This window comes from Linepithema humile, chromosome 2, assembly GCF_040581485.1.
Source record: "Linepithema humile isolate Giens D197 chromosome 2, Lhum_UNIL_v1.0, whole genome shotgun sequence".
Taxonomy (NCBI): Eukaryota; Metazoa; Arthropoda; class Insecta; order Hymenoptera; family Formicidae; genus Linepithema; species Linepithema humile.
Genome location: NC_090129.1, coordinates 15,195,905 through 15,219,210, shown reverse-complemented (window position 1 = coordinate 15,219,210; position 23,306 = coordinate 15,195,905). Strand labels below are relative to the sequence as shown.

At 31.7% G+C, this 23,306-nt stretch overlaps 1 protein-coding gene across 1 annotated transcript; it reads right to left on the bottom strand.

Moving 5' to 3' along the window:
- Positions 1–5,380: 5,380 nt before the first annotated feature.
- On the bottom strand, positions 5,381–8,219 carry LOC136997883 (uncharacterized). Its single transcript, XM_067349282.1, has 7 exons — positions 7,931–8,219; positions 7,653–7,822; positions 7,085–7,292; positions 6,803–6,928; positions 6,026–6,367; positions 5,538–5,863; positions 5,381–5,401 (listed from the first exon to the last, which is right to left on the bottom strand). Exons 1-7 carry the CDS (start codon positions 8,217–8,219, stop codon positions 5,381–5,383), a joined length of 1,482 nt encoding a protein of 493 aa, XP_067205383.1.
- Between the last annotated feature and the right edge of the window lie 15,087 nt (positions 8,220–23,306).

Sequence of the window (23,306 nt, the reverse complement as noted above, 5' to 3'; positions counted from 1 at the left end):
ATTAGAATAATTAAACTCGTATTTTGAATTTATTATATTTAAATAATCACTTATGTGATTATCATATTCACAAACGTAATCTTCTATATTTGTTCTATACATTATGTTTAATTTTATCATATTTTTATGGTAATAATTTAAATCGTTATCATGAAAATTATATGTATAATTTAACATTCTATTGCTTGAAAAAGTTATTTTTTTAATATTTTCGTTTTTATAACTATTTCTTTTTATATTTAGTATATGTGATATCTTATAGATATCTTTAAATAAAGAATATTTATTTACAATTATTTCATAATCAATGATGTTAAAATCAGATTTATCTATTAATATACAGTACATTAAAATGTTAAAAAATTTTGATTTATACAATTTGCTATTTTTTTTATATGACATTTTTTAATTATATTATTCAATAATGAATTTTTAAATTGTTTGTGATCATAATCACCGTAGACATTAAATATTTTTTTATATTTATCTCTTAAATTGTATTCTACATGATCGATACTTGTATATATAATTTCTTCTTTGTAATATAGATATATCTCTTTTAAAAATCCTTTAAAATAATTGTCTAAATAATTTTCAAAATGCTGATAATGTTTATGAATATTATTATTAAGATGATAATAAATACATCTTTTAACATATTTTATATCCTGACATTTTTCGCATCTATAGTATTTGTTGCAATATTTTATAATTTGTTTGTTTTTAATAATATTTAAAATCGAGTAGTCTTTTCTATATAATGATGTATATAGAAACTTTATTATATCCAATGATTTATTTTTTTCATTGTACTTATTTTCTCTAATATAAGGATTTTCACATGAACGCATATATTCTAAATTACGTTCCATATTTTTAATTGGTTAGTGTAAAGATGTATGTCATCAATTATTAGTCAAATTATTTATTAATAATGTTAATGTACAAGTGTATTGTCTATTTGATAATAACATGTAGCAATGTTATATTGTTTTAAGATATATTATTTGTTTGATAGTAATAATGTTAGTTACATTAAAATGTGTTATATTTGATAATAATTGTTATAATACTAATACAATTGTATTAATATTAATACATATTATTTATTTTATAATAAAGATATGTTTTTTATTAATATTAATATAAATTATATTAATACTAATATAATTATATTAGTATCAAGATATGTTGTTAATTTTGAAGTGATATTAATTCAGTTTTTTCATTAATTAAATTTTTTTATTTCAATAAAATTTGTTTTTTTCTTTTTAATAAATGTTAGAAGAAGATAAAACCAGACTTTAAACTACTTTAAATACAATTAAGACAGCGGGAAATAATTTAAACGTAAGATCTAATCTTACTGTAGATGGAAGCATAAGAGCTAAAAATATAATACTCGATGATGATAAAATTTGTTCAAATACTGGATTATATCCAAATATAAAAAAGGAGACTTTATTGGCTTTAATAGATCAATTGATAGATAGCAGCAATAATGAAGGTAATAGCAAAGAAAAATCAGATTTTGATATTCCAATTGAGTTTGAAGATAATATGTGTTCCAAGACTATTGAAATTATAAAAGATATTGATAATTATTTTATTACAGATATTTTAATTATTGACGATAAGGTAAAGATTTTAAGAAAAATAAATGAGGGATTTAAAGATTTAAAATTTTCATATAATAAAAAAAAAAAAAGTACTTAATTATACTTTCAAGCAAAAGTCAAATATGAACACAAACAAACTAAAGATAAATATTAAATAATTTTCTAAATGTTATCTATTATACCATAATTACGTAACCACCATCGTAACACAGTTTACACATTTTATGCTTATATTTTATATAATCTGATATTTTAAATTTATATTTTTTTGTATTTTTTACGTTATTGCAAATAGTGTTGTAATGTAATACTTCATTATCTTTTGAATACATTGTAATATCTATAAAAGTTGATATTATTAAACTGTGTTCTTTACAATATTCTACAAATAGTTTAAAAATATTGGTTCTAAATTTTCTTGTAACTTTTTCAAGTACAATATTGTCACTAGATAATGTTGTATAAGATCCGTAATCGTTTATTTCATAAATTACAGAATTATTGCTATTAATTCCAAGAAGAGTTCCGTGTTCTAGAAATTGTTGGTATATTCTATTCATGTTTTATTAAAATTATTATAAATTTTCATTAAATTTAATTTCTGTACACGAGATTGAAATATCTGCTTTTTGTAAAACAAGATGATGTATAATATGAATAAAAAATTATTGAAACTTTTAGAGATTTAAAGTACTTATCTATAATTTCGTATGATTGAATTATCATTTCAAAACAATATTTTCCTTCTTTATCTTTATTAAACAAATATTTTGTTCCTAAAAAATATAAAGAATTTATAGATGCTAATTTCATCATTTTTTTATTGTAATAATGGTAAATGAATATTTCATTTTTATTTTTTATAAACTTGTCAAATGTTAAAATTCTAGGACCTTTATCTGAAATTTCTACTATATAGTCGTTGTCACTATTATATTTATCTTTCAAAGTTTCTAATTTATCCATTAATTTTTTTATATCTATAATATTATATATGTTATCTAAATATTTGATGTGTTCAGGTACATATATTTCGTCTTTTGGCTTTAGAAGGTTAATTTTTTTATATTCTAAATATAATTTTATATTATTGTATAATGTATTAATTTCTTTATGTATATCGTGTCCGAAATATATTGCTCCGTGTTTTATCGGAGAAGGAGTAATGATAAAAGTTTTGCTGTAATGATTGCTTGTTAGTAAAACGGATCCCGGTTCCAAATATTTTTTTATGGTATCGATATTTATTTTTTTATACGTCAATGGTAAAATTTAATTTTAAAAATTATTTATTGGGGTATTATTTCAGAATAATTGAAAGCTGAGTTTTATTTAATATTATATATATTATTTATTTTTTTGCTTTTATTGATTTTTAAAAAATTTTTTTTTTTGATTTTTTTATAGATTTAAATATTTTAATATAAATTTAATAATATATTATATGAATAATTAAATAATCAAAAATTCTTATTAAATAATTATTTATATAATATATTATTGAATTTATATTAAAAGATTTAAATCTATAAAATAATCAAAAAAAATAAATCAATAAAAGCAAAAAAATTAATAATATATATAATATTAAATAAAACTCTGCTTCCAATTATTCTGGAATAATACCCCAATAAATAATTTTTAAAAATGTCAGAATCAGTTTTACCTCAAAAAAAAAAAAAAAAAAATAAAAAAAAAAAATTTTTTTTATAAAAAAATACAATTAATTTTCATGAACAAAAAAATCCAATAAAAACTTTCATTAAAATTATAAATAAAAAAATTTTTGATAATTTTTTTTTATTTAAATACATAAATATTAACCCTAAAATTCATATTCCAAAAATATTTATGTGTATAAATAAAAAGGAATTATCAAAGATATTTTTATTTATAATTTTAATGAAAGTTTTTATTGGATTTTTTTGTTCATTAAAATTAATTGTATTTTATTTTTTTTTTTTGAGGTAAAACTGATTCTGACATTTTTAAAAATTATTTATTGGGGTATTATTTCAGAATAATTGGAAGCAGAGTTTTATTTAATATTATATATATTATTAATTTTTTTTGCTTTTATTGATTTTTTTTTTAATTTTTTTATAGATTTAAATATTTTAATATAAATTTAATAATATATTATATGAATAATTAAATAATCAAAAATTCTTATTAAATAATTATTTATATAATACTAGAACAACACAGGCGCGCGCTTCGCGCGCGCTATTTAGCTTCGCATATCCACTCTTGTTTACATTTTTTCAAGCTGTCAAATTGTACAGACGTATTCCCTGTTCAAAAAACGCATTTTTTTAAAAAGAGTGAAAAAAGAGTGAAAAAGTGAAAAAAGGAGAAGGAAAGGATAAAAGAGAAAACTAAAAAAAAGGTAAGTAATAATTTTAAAAATTCTCATATCTATAGCACGCACCACTTCCAGTACATGCTTTTCTCTCCGTGCACGCTGTTCTTTATGCTTCTTATTAATCCGAGTGTTTTTTTATGAGTACTTTTATGAATACTTTTTTACATTATTTAAAAATTTTAAAGAAATGAATTTTAACAAATATCATCTAGCAATTGCAAATATCTCTCAAAGTCGATCTTTCAAATGGAGATTATTGTTTGTATGAAATTAAATCATCAATGTATTATTTGAGAGATCGACTTTGAGAGATATTTGCAATTGCTCGACGATATTTCTTAAAATTCATTTCTTTAAAATTTCAAGTACTTAATTACATTATTTAAAAATTAATAAATAAAGAAATTAATAAATATATCCAGCGAACTCCAGAGCAATAATTAATACATTTAGCGCCATATATGTCCATTTATACATATAAAAAAAGGTAAAACTTTAGTTTGTTTCGAGGAACTAAATAACCGATGGTTCCAATGTCATCAAAATCGACGTATAATATTTGCAATTGCTTGATGATATTTGTTAATTACATAATTAACTATAACATACATCTTTAAATACAGCTTTCAGTTTAATATATATTTTTATTTCACATATATATTTCTTTATATACATAATTTTTAACGTGTCTATTATCTCGTTGATTACCAAGAAAAACTTTTAATGCTTGAACGAACTCTTGAGAAAGCAACATATAATTGCCCATGATTAAAAACATCTTTGCGAAGATCTATTCCTACTCTATCAAACGTTTGCCCTTGTGATTTATTAATTGTCATAGCAAATGCTAATTTTACTGGAAACTGTCTTCTTGAAAAGGTAAAAGGATATACATTTTCGCAATATAATGTTATACGATTTAAAAAAACGATATCTCCTGTCTTGTCACCCGTTAAGATTTTACATTTCAATAAATGATCTGTAAGTTCTATAATCATTAATCTAGTACCATTACAAAGACCTTCATTGATACTAAGATTTCTAATCAACATAATAATGCAATTTGGCTTTAAACGTAATTCATAAGAAGGAAGACATGATGGAGATAAACTGTTTAAATATTCTGGTAACAAAGCTTCACCAATATCGCCATTATCATCACAATTCATAGTACTATCATCACTTGCATAAATTCGTTCATTAGTTTTATCTAATAATTCAACAACTTTTTTATTAATTTCATCTACGTCAGTATTTCTTGCAGAAAGTATAGCACATTTAGCCATTTTGGTAAATTCCGTTTTCCGTATTAAATCGCCATATATATCTTCTACAATATCAGCATTAATAGGTGCTATACAACATTTAGGAATTTGTATGTTATCATTAGAATCATTCAATATGCCATCTCCCATATCTAAAAGAAATTTTGCAAATTCAATTTCTTCTGGAAGAACTCTCATATTTTGTGTTAAAGAATAATTTACAAAATGTTTCCAAATAGCACTAAATTTAATAGAAAGATTCACAATTTCATTTCGAGTACCATGTACTTTTATAGGCAGAAGTTGTCTAAAATCACCACCTAATAAAACAATTTTTCCACCGAAAAGTAAATTATTGTTCATAATATCACGCAATGTTCGATCCATAATTTCTAAAGCATATCGTGGTGACATTGGTGCTTCATCCCAAATAAAAATATCTGTATTTTTCAAATATTGAGCTTCCTTTGATTGGATTTTAATAGCAGATGTTAAATCAGCAAATAATGGAACCGGCAATCCAAATGTCTTATGAACTGTTTTTCCAGCAGGTAATAATGTCGCTGCAATACCCGTAAAAGCCATTGCACACACGTGTTTCTTTCTAATTTTTGCTAAATGATAAATAGTTGTATATATAAATGTTTTACCTGATCCACCTGGACCATCAATATAAAAACAATAATTATTATTATAAATATTGTTATCTAATTTATTCAACACAAGATCAACTATTTCTTTTTGTTTATCATTTAATTGTTTATATTGTTTGGTACCTATTTCCATAGCTTGTTCAAATATCACATAATCATTCTCTTCGTTTAACAACTCAGTTTCTAATAATTGCTCCATTTGTGAAAAATCAGCAAGACTTTTGCCTTCAGTACAAAGCATATTATTGATTTGTATATATGCTTTCTTCTGTCCTTGTAACATACCAAAATGTCGAACATAATCCTCCGACAAAGCTGTTTTAAAGTTATCCCATAATTCTTCAGGATGTAATGGCTGACAATGTAATAATATTCGTACAAATAATTTACGAAGTTGTCGTGGCATCATCCACCCAACAGCTTCATTCATAGCTCGATTCCATTCATCATCATCTTCGATTAAACCTAAAGCCAAACATGCTGCCGTAAATGATTGACATAATTCTCCATTTACAGTTCTTAAATTATTAAAACTTATAGCCCCCTTTATTGTAAGTAATAATAATCGTAAATGAAATAATTCTGTTTGAGATGGACTAACAGAATACATTCGTCCTATGCAATTATAGTGACTTTTGCGTTTAACCCAGTGTGACACATTTCTATCATTAATTTTCTCTTTTTTAAATGTATAATAGCGTGAAATTTCAATATATAAATATTGTCTTGCTTCTTCATCACGCAAATTTAATGAAAAATAATCGATTAACATAGTAACCTGGCTTAATGCAGAAGTTATTGTGTCTTCATTAGATTCATTTTCAATTATAATATTTTGTTCGTTAGGAAGATGGACTGGTAAACGCATTATAGTATGGCTTTTATCTTGTAACTTCTTACCAAGGATACGCCAACAGGCTTCTACAGGTCCAACATAACGAGTTTCGATATAATTGTGTATCTCATCATGATCAATAATTACATTTTCTGTTATTGGTTCAATGGTTATAGCAGCAACATCGTGCCCTTTATAAATATATTTATATAGATATTTAACTGATTTGATACTTGAAACTACTTCGACATTAATATGACAATTAAATATAATCGATAAAGTAGGACAATATGGAACAACATAACGATTATCAACTATATAACCACCAGGACGTTTAAAATTTTTACCATTATTTCGTCGACAATAATAGGGATAAGCATCTTCATCCATTTTAGTCTCTTCAAAATAAGATTTCGGATAATGTTTCGAACATTTACCATCTACCAAACACCAATCACCACAAGGTCCATGAATCATATGCTTCATAACTATATCATGTAAAATACGATTGTCAGATGGATCAGGAATTTCAGTAGAAATATATTTGTCAACAATCTGTGGATTTGTTATTTTAAAATTATATTTTAAAGTAATCAACATATGAACATGAGGCAAACCACGTTTTTGAAATTCAATAACATACACAAACGCTGCTACTTCACCAAAAAATTTTTGCTTAACAATCAAGTCAATTAAATAATTTTTTTTAATGTTAAAAACGCGAGCACAAATGTCAGGTCTATCAGAAGCTTGCTGACCAGGCAAAAGATTTTCTTCAATTTCACGCCATTTTGGATTACAAGTCATTGTAATGAAAAGATCTGGTTTTCCAAATTTACTAACAATTGCCATTGCATCTTGATAATTTTGCATCATATTACGTGGTGATCCAATAAATGTGGAAGAAAGTATTACCATTTTGCCAATACGTCCATTTAAATTATTTGCCATAGTTTGTATATAATCTCTTAAACCTTGATATGTTTCAGAACGTAGTTCTTTTTGATGAGTTTTGCAATAATCAATTCTATCCTTTTCCATTTTTACATAATTATCCACAAGCCATTGTTGAAATAAGCGACGACCTAATATAAAAACATTAAATTCATCACGAATAGCCATACGATATTTAATATATTGTCCTCTTGTTATTCGTTTATTGCTATTTAATTTTGTTAAATCACGATGCCAACCTTGAATGCCATATGGATAAAATAATGGATATATCCATGGTTCAACATTTGGATCCATAGTACTTACTTTTTGCAAAATTTTAGTATTTTTATTACGTATTGTAACATATGATTCTGGAATTTTTCCATCAGCAGTAGTACGAAAAACAGCTGCAACTTCATTAGTTCTTTGAGCATTATATCGACGTCGATCCATACCTGATCTTAAAGTAAATGATAATTGTAATCCTGGTAACAAATCACCAGATTCCATTTCCAAACGTCGTTGATTTTCTAATTCTTCACCCATCATTTGATAAGATTGAGCAAATACATTAGATCTCCGCATTATATGTTCAAGGTTTTGAACAATTTCAAAATCTAAACACGAATTTTGATTAAGACGATGATCGATCGTTTCATTTAAATCCACAATAAAAAGTTGACCGTAAGAAGGACTTTCATTTTGCGCAGCATATAACGCTGTATTAATTTGATAATAAATCTGTCCTTGTATTTTAAAACAGTACGGACCAGGTCGTCTATTTTGAAAATTAATTAAATTGGCATTAAATGATGCAAATGAAAATGAACTATTATAACTGCGAATATGTTGAAAAAAATCATTAGATTTTACATGACTACCATCAAATAAATTATGAATAAATTGAGGAAATTCAGGCAATGGTTGCAAATATACTGCGCCATGATTGCAACAATCGTGAAATGAATTGCCTTTATTAGATATTTTTTCGGCTGCAAAATATTTTGCATTGCAATGAACACAAGACACATCCATAGAACCAATATAGTATTCATTTATGTCGTCAATTAATATTGTACTATTAATATTTAAACAAGATTGTTGTTTTTTCTGTGATCGATAATGAGATAGATATTCTGCATAACTTTGCTGATTTAATGATATAGTATTTCCAGGATTTCCTTCAATTATTTCTTCATTTATTTCTATTATGCGATTAGTATGTATGTTACCAGTGCAACTAATTTGTTTGTTTATTAGTGTAATATCTAAAGAATGTTCTTTGTTCAGTTCTGTTATATGATTATCATGTATTGTACCAGTAACATTTATAGCATATTTTCTATAATCAACTGTTTTTAATTTATTTTTTATTTTTTTAGCAACAGAATAACGACGATGTTGATTTTTTGCAATTCTTTCACGACATTGTCGTTGAAATTCAAGTTCTTCGTTTAAAGTACGCTCTTTCTTACGCTTTGGCATTTGACAAAAATATAAGTATACACTATATTAATTTTATATTATATTTATATTATTTATATTATATTATATATATTTATATAATTACATTAATTATAAAATTCTATTTATTAAATTTAAACAAATATGTTATCAAAATTTAGTTTGTTTTATTCTTTGAATTGTTAGTATACAATAAAAATTATATATAAAGAATTTTTTTAATGCATGCAAATATGTAGGAAAATGATAAATATCAACATTATTATCATCATAGTTATCATCATTGTTATCATCATCATTATTATCATTATTATTATCATTATCATTATCATTATCATTATCATCATCATCATCATCATCATCATCATCATCATCATCATCATCATCATCATCATCATCATCATAATTATCATCATAATCATTATCATAATCATCTTTATAATCAATTATTATTTATATATATATATATTAAGATTAACATTATATTTATTATCAATTACACATATAATAGATTACACATAAAATAAATTACAACACAATAATTAATAATATAAATATAACTGTAATAAAATATTAACTAAGTGTTTAAAATTACTATTTATATACAACGTAATTATATATTACAACACAATATAATTAAACATTTTAATATAATAATAATAATTATATTCAACTAATTAATAATATTATAATATGAATAGATATTCTTCTCTTCTCCTTTTTTCTTGTTTTCCCTTTTTCTTTTTCTGTCTCTCTATTGTTTATATTTATTAATTTTTTCTAGAACTTTACTCAAAGTACCTGAAACAAAAGAAATAATAAATATTAATATATTTATATTTATTTTAAAAATATAAAAAATTATTATACACTACTCAAAAAAAGTAATATAAGACTAATATAAGTACTATATGACTTTGAGAGATATTTGCAATTGCTGGATGATATTTGTTAAAATTCATTTCTTCAAAATTTTTAAATAATGTAATTAAGTACTTGAAATTTTAAAGAAATAAATTTTAACAAATATCATGGAGCAATTGCAAATATCTCTCTAAGTCGATCTCTCAAATGGAGATTGTTATTTGTATGAAATTAAATCATCAATGTACTTTAATTTCATACAAATAACAATCTACATTTGAGAGATCGACTTTGAAAGATATTCGCAATTGCTCGATGATATCTGTTAAAATTAATTTCTCTAAAATTTTTAAATAATTTACGTATACATAATAACAAAAGGATAGCAAATAATTTCAACATTAATAATTTTATGCTTTGATTTATGTATCATATTTTTTTTTACATTGCCTGGATAGCTAAATATTGAGCTAATAATTATAATTTGATACTCTATTTACTATAATATTTTAATGCTGAAACCGTTTTAATATTAAGTTATCCAGTCAATATAAAGAAAAATATTATACACAAATCAAAGCACAAAATCATTAATGCTAAAATTATCTGCTATCTTTTTGTTATTATTTATACGTACATTATTTAAAAATTTTAGAGAAAATTATTTTAACAGATATCATCGAGCAATTGCGAATATCTTTTAAAGTCGATCTCTCAAATAAAGATTGTTATTTTTATGAAATTAAAGTACATTGATGATTTAATTTTATACAAACAACAATATCTATTTGAGAGATCTACTTTGAGAGATATTTGCAATTGCTGGATGATATTTGTTAAAATTCATTTCTTTAAAATTTTTAAATAATGTAATTAAGTATTTAAAATTTTAAAGAAATGAATTTTAACAAATATCATCGAGCAATTGCAAATATCTCTCACAGTCGATCTCTCAAATGGAGATTGTTATTTGTATAAAATTAAATCATCAATGTACTTTAATTTCATCGCTTTGACCTGTGTATAATATTTTTTTTTACATTATTTTTTACATTTTTTACATTTATTTATTTATTTATATACATACTTTTTTTTTCTTTTTCTGCTTATTTCTTCTTTATATTTCTTTTTTTTTTGTTGTTCCACTTTTATTTTATTCCTCACTCTCTCTCTCTCTCTCTCTCTCTCTCTCTCTCTCTCTCTCTCTCTCTCTCTCTCTCTCTCTCTTTTGTCGTTTTTTTATCCTTTAATAAAATTTAAGAAATTAATATGTATTTATAGTGTAAATATAAGCTGTATTATAATGAATATTTAATTATATATATATATATTCCGGTGAAGCATCCAAAAAAAAAGTCAGTTTATATATATATATATTTCTTAAAAATTTTTAAATAATGTAATTAACTACTTGAAATTTTAAAGAAATAAATTTTAACAAATATTATCGAGCAATTGCAAATATCTCTCTAGTCGATCTCTCAAATGGAGATTGTTATTTGTATAAAATTAAATTATATAAATTAACAATCTACATTTGAGAGATCGACTTTGAAAGATATTCGCAATTGCTCGATGATATCTGTTAAAATTAATTTCTCTAAAATTTTTAAATAATGTACGTATAAATAATAACAAAAAGATAGCAAATAATTTTAGCATTAATGATTTTGTGCTTTGACTTATGTATAATATTTTTTTTTACATTGCCTGGATAGCTAAAGATTCAGCTAATAATTATAATTTGATACTCTATTTACTATAATATTTTAATGCTGAAACCGTTTTAATATTAAGTTATCCAGTCAATATAAAGAAAAATATTATACACAAGTCAAAACACAAAATCATTAATGCTGAAACAATCTGCTATCTTTTTGTTATTATTTATACGTACATTATTTAAAAATTTTAGAGAAATTAATTTTAACAGATATCATCGAGCAATTGCGAATATCTTTCAAAGTCGATCTCTCAAATGGAGATTGTTATTTGTATAAAATTAAAGTACATTGATGATTTAATTTTATACAAATTACAATCTCTATTTGAGAGATCGACTTTGAGAGATATTTGCAATTGCTGGATAATATTTGTTAAAATTTATTTCTTTAAAATTTTAAGTACTTAATTACATTATTTAAAAATTATAAAAAAAATGAGTTTTAACAGCTAGTTGAAGTTTGGAACGTTCCTGGAACGATTTTTTAAAAATGATTTGTCGCTCTTGTCCTTTTGCAGGGAAAAAGTTTTGAGACCCACAAACAAAGTACAAAAGAGACCGATCCGATACATGCGTCGGAAGACACCCTTATACCCAAAAAACCACCCCCAAAATCACTTAAACAATTTTAGCCATGTTAAAAATGATTTATCGCTCTTTTCCTTCTGCCCGGAAAAAGTCCCGAGGCCCTCACGCGACATGCAAAAGAGACCGATTTGATACATGCGTCGGAAACACCTTTACACTCAAAAAACCACTCCAGAGTCTAAAAAATTCTTGCTTAGCAAAAAATAACTTGTCGCTTTTCTCCTTTTGCATAGAGGAAGTTCTAATTGTGTATTAAATTGTACGTCAGTAAGTAATGCGGAGAAAAGAAAAATACGAAACCTAAAATATTCAAACGACCCGCCTTACTCGATTAAAAACGCTTGGCTTTTTAGCATTTATAGTTCGTAGCATTTGTCGCAGGCTGGGGAAGTGACACAAAATATAGTATGCTACGCACACAGACGCGTGTGCACACGGACGCGGTTCTCGCATCCGTAGCGCCCGCATGGTGGGGGCCGTTCTCTTGATGTTGCTTTGTTGCAGGATGCGTGATCTTGCAGCACTGGGCATGTCCCTGCGGCGTGAACGTCGGTTTGAGCATTATACCAGGTAACATTTTTCTTATCTGTAATTATTCGAAAACTTTTTCAATGCGGACTGTTGAGCTGGTTTATGCATTAAAATTTAAAATATATATGCATTGTGAAGCAGATTTGAGTGCGAATTAGAATAGTAAGTTTGTTTCTCGCAACTACGTATTGCATCATGCTCTTAAAACACGTGGCGCAGAAACGTGCTTTTCTTATATTGTTATTATGTTCTTCTTTTAAATACTGGATTGTTTTTTGTTTTTTTATAAAAGTACGAAGTACATTTAAAATTGTCCGAAATAGTTTATTTATTGTTAAAAGAATTTGTATAAATTTTTAATACCTATAACATGGTTATGTTAATTAGGAAATTTTTATTTACAATTTAGGTTTTTCCAATGATCATAATGAAGGTGTACATAATTGATGCAAGGAAGAAGATATTTATTTTATTACTTCATTTTATATACATATACCTCATTTAATTCATAAAGTTTATTTTGCGTATATCTCATTTAACATGAAAAACCTGTGCGACAATGATATATAAATTGCATTTGGGTGATCTAAACTTTAGATGAAGCATTAAAGCCAAGCATTAAATTTTTTTGAAGCCACATTTCATGCATTCAGTGTTGACATGTATTACACATCAGAAAAGGTAAGTTGCAATTGTTGAAGCAGTAATTACCAATTTTTTTCATACATTTTGATTTCTTTTATTTTATTTTCTTTGCATTTGTGCAATTTATGAAACAATTTATAACTTTTGTAACGAGATACTAATTCAAATAACTTTTAACTTTAGTCAAAGATTTTTTAATTTAAAGAAAAAATTAAGTTGAAATTATTTGAAATAGATATGTATAAATTGAGAAACATATTTGTAGAAATTTTTAATATCAAGGAAATTGTGGTGTTAATTTTAAAATTGTTTTCATTTACAAATAAAGTATTTTTGCTGTTTGTAAGGAACTTTGAATGTGTATATAATTGATGCTAGGATGTAAAAATATTCGTTATATTTTTGTTTCAGATTGTTTTTAATTTTATTGAAAATAGCACGAAGTGCTTTCTCGTTGCTGCCATTTTACATTTATTTCATACAAGATGAAAAATCTGTGCTACACAAGAAGCATCTACACTCTGCATTTGGATGTTCTCAATTTATCGCGTCATTACATTTGTTGTGTGTCGAAAGACCACAACGTAATAATTATAGGTTAATTAGGCAATAACAATAATAAACATTTAGAAGGCCATTAATCGAGGCCACTTCTCGAGAATCCTGTGACAAAAGTTATTTAATTATTAAACAATTAGGCGCTGACGCGAGCACTCGTTCTTAGAAGCCCGAGTGTCACTTGCGTCTAAAGTAGGTTAAACAGATCAGCATTTTGGTAACACAATGGATCGATATAGTTCAAGTCTCATTGTGTTCCGAATACTGATCCGTATAAATTAAGGCGGCACACAAGGCGCCGCGGGTTTTTATCAGCAAAGTTCCGGACGAAGCACGACACGTCGCGTACACGCGTAACCACGGTAGTACGGTCGCCGAATAAGTGAGGTGACAAGTGTAATAAGAAGATACCAAATAAAAGCTATTCGATATATATTCAGAAGTGCTTAATTATTCTACACTCTCCGAGCCAAAGCCCCCTTGACCAGCACGGCGAATCCCGAATCTATACGCAGCGCCTACCGCTACCATAGTAGGCGCAACAAATTGGTGGCAGCGGTGGGATTCGCCATCTTTACCGTTTACCTGGATGTTCTGAATACCCTGATGACCTGGGCACGGCTGCAGCTGGACCAAGAAGCCTAACTCGAAGAGTTAGAAGCACAGGCGCCAGAGCTAAAAACAACGCAAAACGAAAGTTAAAGTGTTGAAACTGTTGACCAAGAAAGTGACAAGGCCGAAGCAACCCGCAGCAGCAAGCAGCAGAGGGACAGCGTGAGCCTAGCAGAACGCCGCAGGAGCTGAATCAGCGCAATCTGAGCAGAGCGGCCTTATCGCAGAGACGAACCGCGACCTGCCTCAACAGCCGACAGCCGGACGCAGAAGACAGCCCGACGCAACGGCACGAGCAGCGATTCAACATGCGAGCGATAATAATTCTGTAAATTACTGACAAAAAAATTGTACACTAAAAGTTAAGCGGCGTTAATGTCCGAGGAACGCGATAACCCCAACGTGCAACTTAATCGATCCTGGCTATTCAGCAGCCAGGGCCAACGAGCGATAAGCGCACTTATAAACCCGAGTCAGGGAACACAGCGTGCGACACGCGGAAATCGCGAACTCGAAACACAGAGTTCTAGTACCGAAAACGCGAGCGAGAATCCGGAAGTCCACGAGAATATAGAAGTAAATCGACACTACTCTTTCGGGGAAATAGATACTAGTCTAATACCCGAAAGCGAGGATAGGGAAACGCGTCGAAACAGACAAATAGGCAGTAGAACACTGAGTCGCGCGTCAGCAAATAGCGAGTCCGAACTGACCTCATACGATAGCAGTATATTCGATCCGCGCGAGATAAGATACCGGAGCACGATGGCCCAAGCACCGCGCAACATAACTGCCAGCGCGATAGACAAGGATATAAAATCGTTACGCGAACAACTAAGTAACGAGGGCGAAGAGACCGTAATAGAGGCTGGAACGCATAGAAATCGCGAAACTGAGCAGATGGAAATAATGGTCGAATTTATGAGCGACATGCGAGTTCAACTACAAGGGATACAGGAACACTTCCACACGCAAATACTACGCTTACAAGAGCAGTTCGTCGATCTACAAGAACAGCAACGCGATATAAGAAACACGATCCGATCAGTCGCGTTCGGGCCTGATAATAGGGCACAGGTTTCACCACGACGTGTAACAGAGACGAACGTGACATACGGACGTGGCCCATTCGATATACGAAGTAGGTCCCTACCCGCGACCAGCTACATGCAATTAAAAGAGGCGCGGAGTATAATACCGGAAATTGACGGTACCTCGCAGCACAAAATTCAAGAATTTTTAAGCGCAAGCACATATGCAATGGAAAGCATAAATCCTACAGAAGAGTCACAGTTACTCAAGGCCATATTGTGCACTAAGCTAAAGGGAAAGGTCATGCTCGATTTCCAGACGCGAAACATACAAACGTTCGCGGAACTGAAGCAAGAACTCGAGGTATGCTATACGACCCGTAAAAGCATTGCTCACCTGCAGTTAGAGTTTAACACACTCAAGCAAAAGCAGAGGGAGGGCGCTCAAGCATATGGCCTGCGAGTGGATCAGCTCGCAATGAAACTCTATGAGTCAACGATTGAAGGCAAGGGACACACCGTGGCCGAAAAGAACACGATTAAGGGAACAATACAAGGCCAGGCCCTGCAAAATTTTCAATTAGGATTGCAGGAGGACATAAAAATAATAGTCCGATCGCGGAACTACAGCAATCTGCAAGAGGCGATAGCAGTGGCTGCCTCAGAAGAAAAAATGAGAGGCCCAAACGTAATGAATAAGCCTAATTACAAAGCGGTAGGTACCACGCGAGAAAAACCACCGCAATGTGCAAAATGTGGCAAATGGGGCCATCACGGACGCGAATACCGCACAAGTCGTTTCGCTAACCGATTCAACTTACCCAAGGCAGACGGACAAAGAGTAAACGCTCTTGAAAAATATTGCAAGCATTGCAAAAAGACAGGACACTTGCGCGACGAGTGTTGGCTGCTAAACGGCCGACCCGAAAAGGGGGCCAACTCAAACGATAATGTACGCCCAAGAGCCATTAAATACACTAAAAGTGATAAGGGCAAGGGCGACGATAGCGATAACGAGAGCGAGGTCACTGCCAAGAGAACAGCTCGACCAGCAAAAACTCTACAAGTCGCACATACTGATAAAATAGCGCAAACAAACACGGATTTGGATCTGATTAAAATCCCTGTTAAAGAAGCAAAAGGAGAAATATCTACCATGCTAGTGGATACCGGCGCTACATTAACATTAATAAAGCTAAAACATCTGAAGGGAGAAACGCTAATCTATGACGAAAAAATTACATTAATTGGCGCCACCGGAAGAAAAACGGAAACTTTGGGGATAATTGAAGCCAATATACCCATGCGCAACAAGCGCATAAGACACAAGATACATATAGTGGGAGATGATTTCCCCATAACACATGAAGAAATTCTGGGCGCAGATTTTTTGAAACGGCATGTGACGCATTGGGAGTACCCCACTAAGCGATTAACCATAGGAGAAACTACATTCAAGCTGTTTCCTTATAAAAAAATAACATTGGCACCACGAAGTGAAACAGTCGTGCAGGCCACGACAAGCGAAAACGCTCTAGGAGTCGTGCACGTATTGGAGACACGACCAGGGGTGATCATCGGCGGTTGTTTAGTAAACGCCAGTGACTATAGCTGTCCCGTAAGCGTAATAAACACCACCGACGAAGAGATCGAAATACAAGCCCCACACGTCGATATTGAGCCCATAGAAAATAAGGTGGAAGCACAAATCTTAACCACCGGAAAATGCGAAGAGGAGGATACAGTACCTTTATCGCGTATTGGAAAAATAAAGAAGTCAATAAGGACCGAGCATATGAATTGCGAAGAAGAAAAAGCAATATTGGCAATCTGCGAAAAATACAGTGACATATTCCATTTGGACGGAGAACCCCTGACCTGCACCGAGGCACTGCAACACGAGATCGTAACTCAAGCCGGTACGGCACCCGCGAATACGCGACCGTATAGATTACCGGAAAAGCATAAGGCCGAAGTAAATAGACAGGTACAGGAAATGCTAAGAAACGATATCGTACGTCCAAGCTCGAGTCAATGGAACGCACCACTTTTGGTGGTACCGAAGAAAACAGACGCTTCGGGAAAACCTAAAATGCGAGTCGTGGTCGATTTCCGAAAATTAAACGACCTAACAGTCGGAGACTCTTTTCCACTGCCAAATATAACAGATATTTTGGACCAACTAGGGAATTCGAAATATTTTACAACGTTAGATCTGGCATCGGGCTATCATCAAATACCCATGGCAGACAGAGATAAACAAAAAACGGCTTTTTCAACGTCCTACGGGCATTATGAATTTAATCGGATGCCGTTCGGGCTAAAGAATGCCCCGGCAACGTTTCAAAGATTAATGAATACTATTCTGGCGGGCATACAAGGAATACGGTGTCTGGTCTATTTAGACGACATCGTGATATACGGCGCTAGTTTAGAAGACCACAACCGGCGACTATTAGAAGTATTACAAAAAATACGCGACAATAATCTGAAATTACAGCCGGACAAGTGTGAATTTCTTAGAAAAGAAGTGGCATATTTAGGACACATAATTACCGAACACGGAATTATGCCTGACCCTGGAAAAATCCAGGCAGTAAAGAATTTCCCTACGCCAAAACGAGTCAAGGATGTGCAATCATTCATAGGACTGGCGGGCTATTATAGACGATTTATCGAAAATTTTTCGAAAATAGTCAAACCACTCACGAAATTGATTAGAAAGGGAGTAAAATTCGAGTGGACACAAGAGCAGCAAGGAGCTTTTGACAATCTAAAGGAGAAATTAATTACCGCTCCCGTCTTGCAGTATCCAAATTTTAACGATGAATTTATACTGACTACCGACGCATCGGATTTCGCGATAGGAGGTATCTTGTCACAAGGAGTGATAGGACAAGACCGACCAATAGCTTATGCTAGTAGAATTCTTTCTCGTGCAGAACAAAATTATAACACGACGGAAAAAGAATTACTCGCGATTGTGTGGGCGGTCAAACATTTTTGACCGTACCTATACGGGACCAAATTTAAAATTGTCACCGACCATAAACCGCTAATTTGGTTGTTTAATGTGACAGATCCAGGATCTCGTCTAATTAGATGGAGACTGAAATTGGAAGAGTACGACTATGAAATCGTACACAAAGCCGGAAAGTATAATACAAATGCTGACGCACTAAGTCGCAACGTCGCTCACGATATACATATAATCGACAAGGAGAAAGAGAGTGACGAAGAGGAAGAAGAAAGAGATAGCGAAAAAGAGATAAAAAGGTACACGGAGGAAGAGAAACAGCAAATATTGTATGAGTATCATGATGCATCGATAGGCGGGCATCAAGGCGTGCAACGCACCATAAATCGAATCCGTTTGACTCACAATTGGAGAAGGTTAACAAAAGACGTAGAACGATACATTGCCAAATGCGAGCATTGCCAAAAGAATAAATTAAAACGGCGAAGTAAAGCGCCAATGATTATTACCGATACTCCGGATAGGCCATTCGAAAAATGCGCACTAGATATAGTAGGACCGTTAACCGTAACTCTAACCGGAAACAAATACGTACTAACATTCCAAGATCATTTCACGAAACTGAGCAAGGCAATGCCCATCGAAAATCAGGAAGCTGGTACAGTAGCGAAGGCATTCGTTACAAAAATAATTTTGGAATACGGAGTGCCTGACAAAATTCTCACCGACCAAGGAACGAATTTTATGAGCGAAGTGTTTAAGAGCACTTGCAAACTGTTAAGAATTGAGAAGATTCGTACAAGCGCGTACCACCCGGAAAGTAACGGCGCGCTCGAAAGATCGCACAGGACACTAGCAGAGTACTTGCGACACTACATAAACGGAGATCAGACCGATTGGCACGAATGGCTGCCCTACGCGATGTTCACATACAATACTACACCACATACAGCGACAGGCTATACGCCATTTGAACTGTTGTACGGACACCAGGTTACGCTCCCTACGGCCCTGACATGTCCTCCGAAATTAACGTATACGTATGATGACTACGTATCCGAATTCAAAGAAAGATTGCGCGCAGCACACCAGGTAGCGAAAGCGAACATGCAAGAAGAGAAAGCAAAATCAAAAGAATGCTACGACAAAAAGGCTAATATAAGCACGTTTAGAGCAGGCGACAAGGTATTGCTATACGATGAAACACTGCGCCGTGGACGCTCTAAGAAATTAGAATCTTTATGGAGAGGACCGCATACAATAATTAAACAAAATTCCGACGTGAATTACACTATAAAAGCGGGGAGGAAAAGCATGGTCGTTCATGCGAATCGTTTAAAATTATTTGTGGAACAATAAACACTTACCTCTCCGCCTCTCCTTGCTTCTCCATGCACTTTATCATATGCGCTACCGGCACGCCAAACCGGAAAAACCCCCGGAGAAAACTTGGGGGTAACTCTCCCTCGAACTTCGCCGTCACGTCTATTAAATCCTTGCGAAGCGGGAAAGGCTTCCGCGGTAGATGGAGGCGAAACACGCGCCGCGTTCCCGCGATCGTATCAGACTCAACGAGGAAGGTCTCATTCATCGTCGCGAATCGAAACAGTACTAAACTACGCGCCACTCGCTCTATAACGACCCACCGGTAAAAAAAAAAAAACAAAAAAAAAAAAATGCTTATTCATATCCAAAGTAACTTTATAACCATCTGATAACAGGTATCTAATTCTCCGGGAAGCGCTTGCGACGCAACCTGAGACAAACCTACCCGTCACCGTGGACCGATTCCAGCAAGAGCCTGGGTTATATTTCGAGGAGATTGAAGACCTGAACATTATAGACTCTACCTGGAAACTAGTAATCAAACTCGAAATATCGTCGTTAGGTCAGCGTCATGAGCATATCAGAGAATGGGTCGAGCGAGCCGAAAGCGCGAGGGACACGATACATCCGAATCGTCCAGAGAAAAGCAAATTCGCGAATCTGTTAGAATTAATAAAGAAAGATGAAGTTAGATTAGCTGCACTAATAGACAGATTAAACAGTATCTATAAGAATTCATCAAATAGAAAGCGCGGACTGATTAACGGAATAGGTTCGCTAGCTAAATCGTTATTCGGCACTATGGACGCCGACGATAAAAAACAAATAAACGAACAACTGATGCTAATACAAAGTAACCAGAAGACGCTTACGCACGTAACGCATAACCAATTAAAAGTATTAAATACTACAATAGCGCATATCAGTGATTTAGAAGAAACCATCGAACAAAATAACGAAAGATTATACGATCTAGATAAGCGTATCTACAGCGGAACATTGTTAATTATCAAAAGCGAAGAAATAAACGAATATTACACTATTATTAATAAAATGTTAACCGATTTACAACGTGACGTACAGAACGTATATGATTACTTGTCCTACGCTACACACGGAATTATACACCCTAGGTTAGTTCCGGTAGAGCAAATTTTTAGCGAATTGCGAGCGATAACGCCACACTTGCCTCAAGGGACGCACTTCCCTTTTGCCCTCGAAAATAGTGGATGGCCGTTACTAGAGAAATTGACCACTGTTAACGCATATTATGCGAACGACACTGTGTACACTATATTAAGATTTCCACTTGTATCTTATCCTAAATATAAGTTAATAAAGATAATTCCTCTACCTGTCCATAACCATGGCGAACTATTTACCTTTACGGAAATAAACCAACATGTAATTGCCATTAATCTGGAATTACCCTCCTATGTAACCATGACGGTAGAAAATTTAAGTGTGTAAAAATCGTAAATCAGTATATTTGTAAACCAGACAGTCCAGTATACTCTATAAATCCGAGAGCACTCTGTGAAGTACAGTTGTACGCGGGACTAGCGAAAGAAAATGCGTGCGACGTTAGATATATTAAATCTAACCAAACGATTTGGATAGCTCTAAGCAAAGAAAATTCATGGCTGTATTCGACTAATAAAGAACAGGAAATAATTATACAGTGCAAAAATAAAAGGGATATGCGAATCAAAATCGAACGCACCGGTAGAATTACATTAGTAAATAATTGTAAAATAATTACGACGGACATGACCATCAGGACTTTAACGTCAACAAGCGACACTAGCATTCAAGCCTTTTTGCCGAAATTTAATTTAACTCTAATAAAAGAGACGGTCATAAATAAGCCAGAGGAGGCAATCAGACCAATAAAATTAAAGAAAATCATCCAGAGCCCTAAGGAACTCATGGATTTAGGAAGAGAAATAAAAGAAATTAACAAGGAATTAGAAGAAAGTAATGTTGTGCAATTCAAAAAGCCAATATTTATTTATCCTATGGTCACTAGTTCTGTAGCCATCGTAGTTATTGTGTTAACCCTATTAATAGGAATGGTAATTGTTCTAGCGAAAAGAAAAAGGGAAACTCGAGAACTCTCGCAACCCCGGAATGCGTAAAATTGTAAATCATTATAACATGCACTACTCAGGTTACTACTGAGACAACTGCACTAAACAAACGAAAACTTCGTACCTCCGTTTTCTTCTTTTAACGGGGGAGGGATGTTGTGTGTCGAAAGACCACAACGTAATAATTATAGGTTAATTAGGCAATAACAATAATAAACATTTAGAAGGCCATTAATCGAGGCCACTTCTCGAGAATCCTGTGACAAAAGTTATTTAATTATTAAACAATTAGGCGCTGACGCGAGCACTCGTTCTTAGAAGCCCGAGTGTCACTTGCGTCTAAAGTAGGTTAAACAGATCAGCATTTTGGTAACACAATGGATCGATATAGTTCAAGTCTCATTGTGTTCCGAATACTGATCCGTATAAATTAAGGCGGCACACAAGGCGCCGCGGGTTTTTATCAGCAAAGTTCCGGACGAAGCACGACACGTCGCGTACACGCGTAACCACGGTAGTACGGTCGCCGAATAAGTGAGGTGACAAGTGTAATAAGAAGATACCAAATAAAAGCTATTCTATATATATTCAGAAGTGCTTAATTATTCTACACTCTCCGAGCCAAAGCCCCCTTGACCAGCACGGCGAATCCCGAATCTATACGCAGCGCCTACCGCTACCATAGTAGGCGCAACACATTTATTTTCGAGTCACACTTGAAGCATTCGATGTCAACGCATGTTACACAGTACTAAAGATATTGTGCTATCCCTAAAGTAATATTGTCAAATTTTTTTCATACATCTAAATGACGTTAAGTCTAGAAACTTTCAAGGTATATATAATTGATGGTAGAATGTGAAAATATTTTTAACATTTTTTATTACATTTGTGTTTTATTGTGGAATATTGTTTTTATTTTTATGTTTTATCTAATAGATGGCAGTATGGTATAGGATGGAGGGCAGCACTAAGAATCGAGCTTGCATTTTTTGAGCCATCTGAGTAACACACCTTGTTTTATGTTCTTATTATTATCTGAGACAGTAAAGAGAGAATTGTATTCATTATCACAAAAATATATTGTGAGTTTGATATCATCCAAGTGTTACTATTTTATTCCATCAAACAGCCTCAACTCCCACAATTGGTAGCAGAGGACCGTGGTTCGTTTTTAACCTCTTTCTTGAGGCTGTCGTGTGTTGAGAAACTTGCGTGATAAAT

Excerpts from the sequence above, each read along its gene's own strand:
- LOC136997883 (XM_067349282.1), bottom strand. The coding sequence starts at position 8,219 with ATGGGTGAAGAATTAGAAAATCAACGACGTTTGGAAATGGAATCTGGT. Across the intron at positions 7,293-7,652 it reads ATGGACGTATTGGCAAAATG|ATTGTTGACAAATATATTTC; the intron begins GTAATACTTTCT and ends ACAAATCCACAG. Across the intron at positions 5,864-6,025 it reads TGAACAAGCTATGGAAATAG|CAAAAATTAGAAAGAAACAC; the intron begins GTACCAAACAAT and ends TTTATCATTTAG.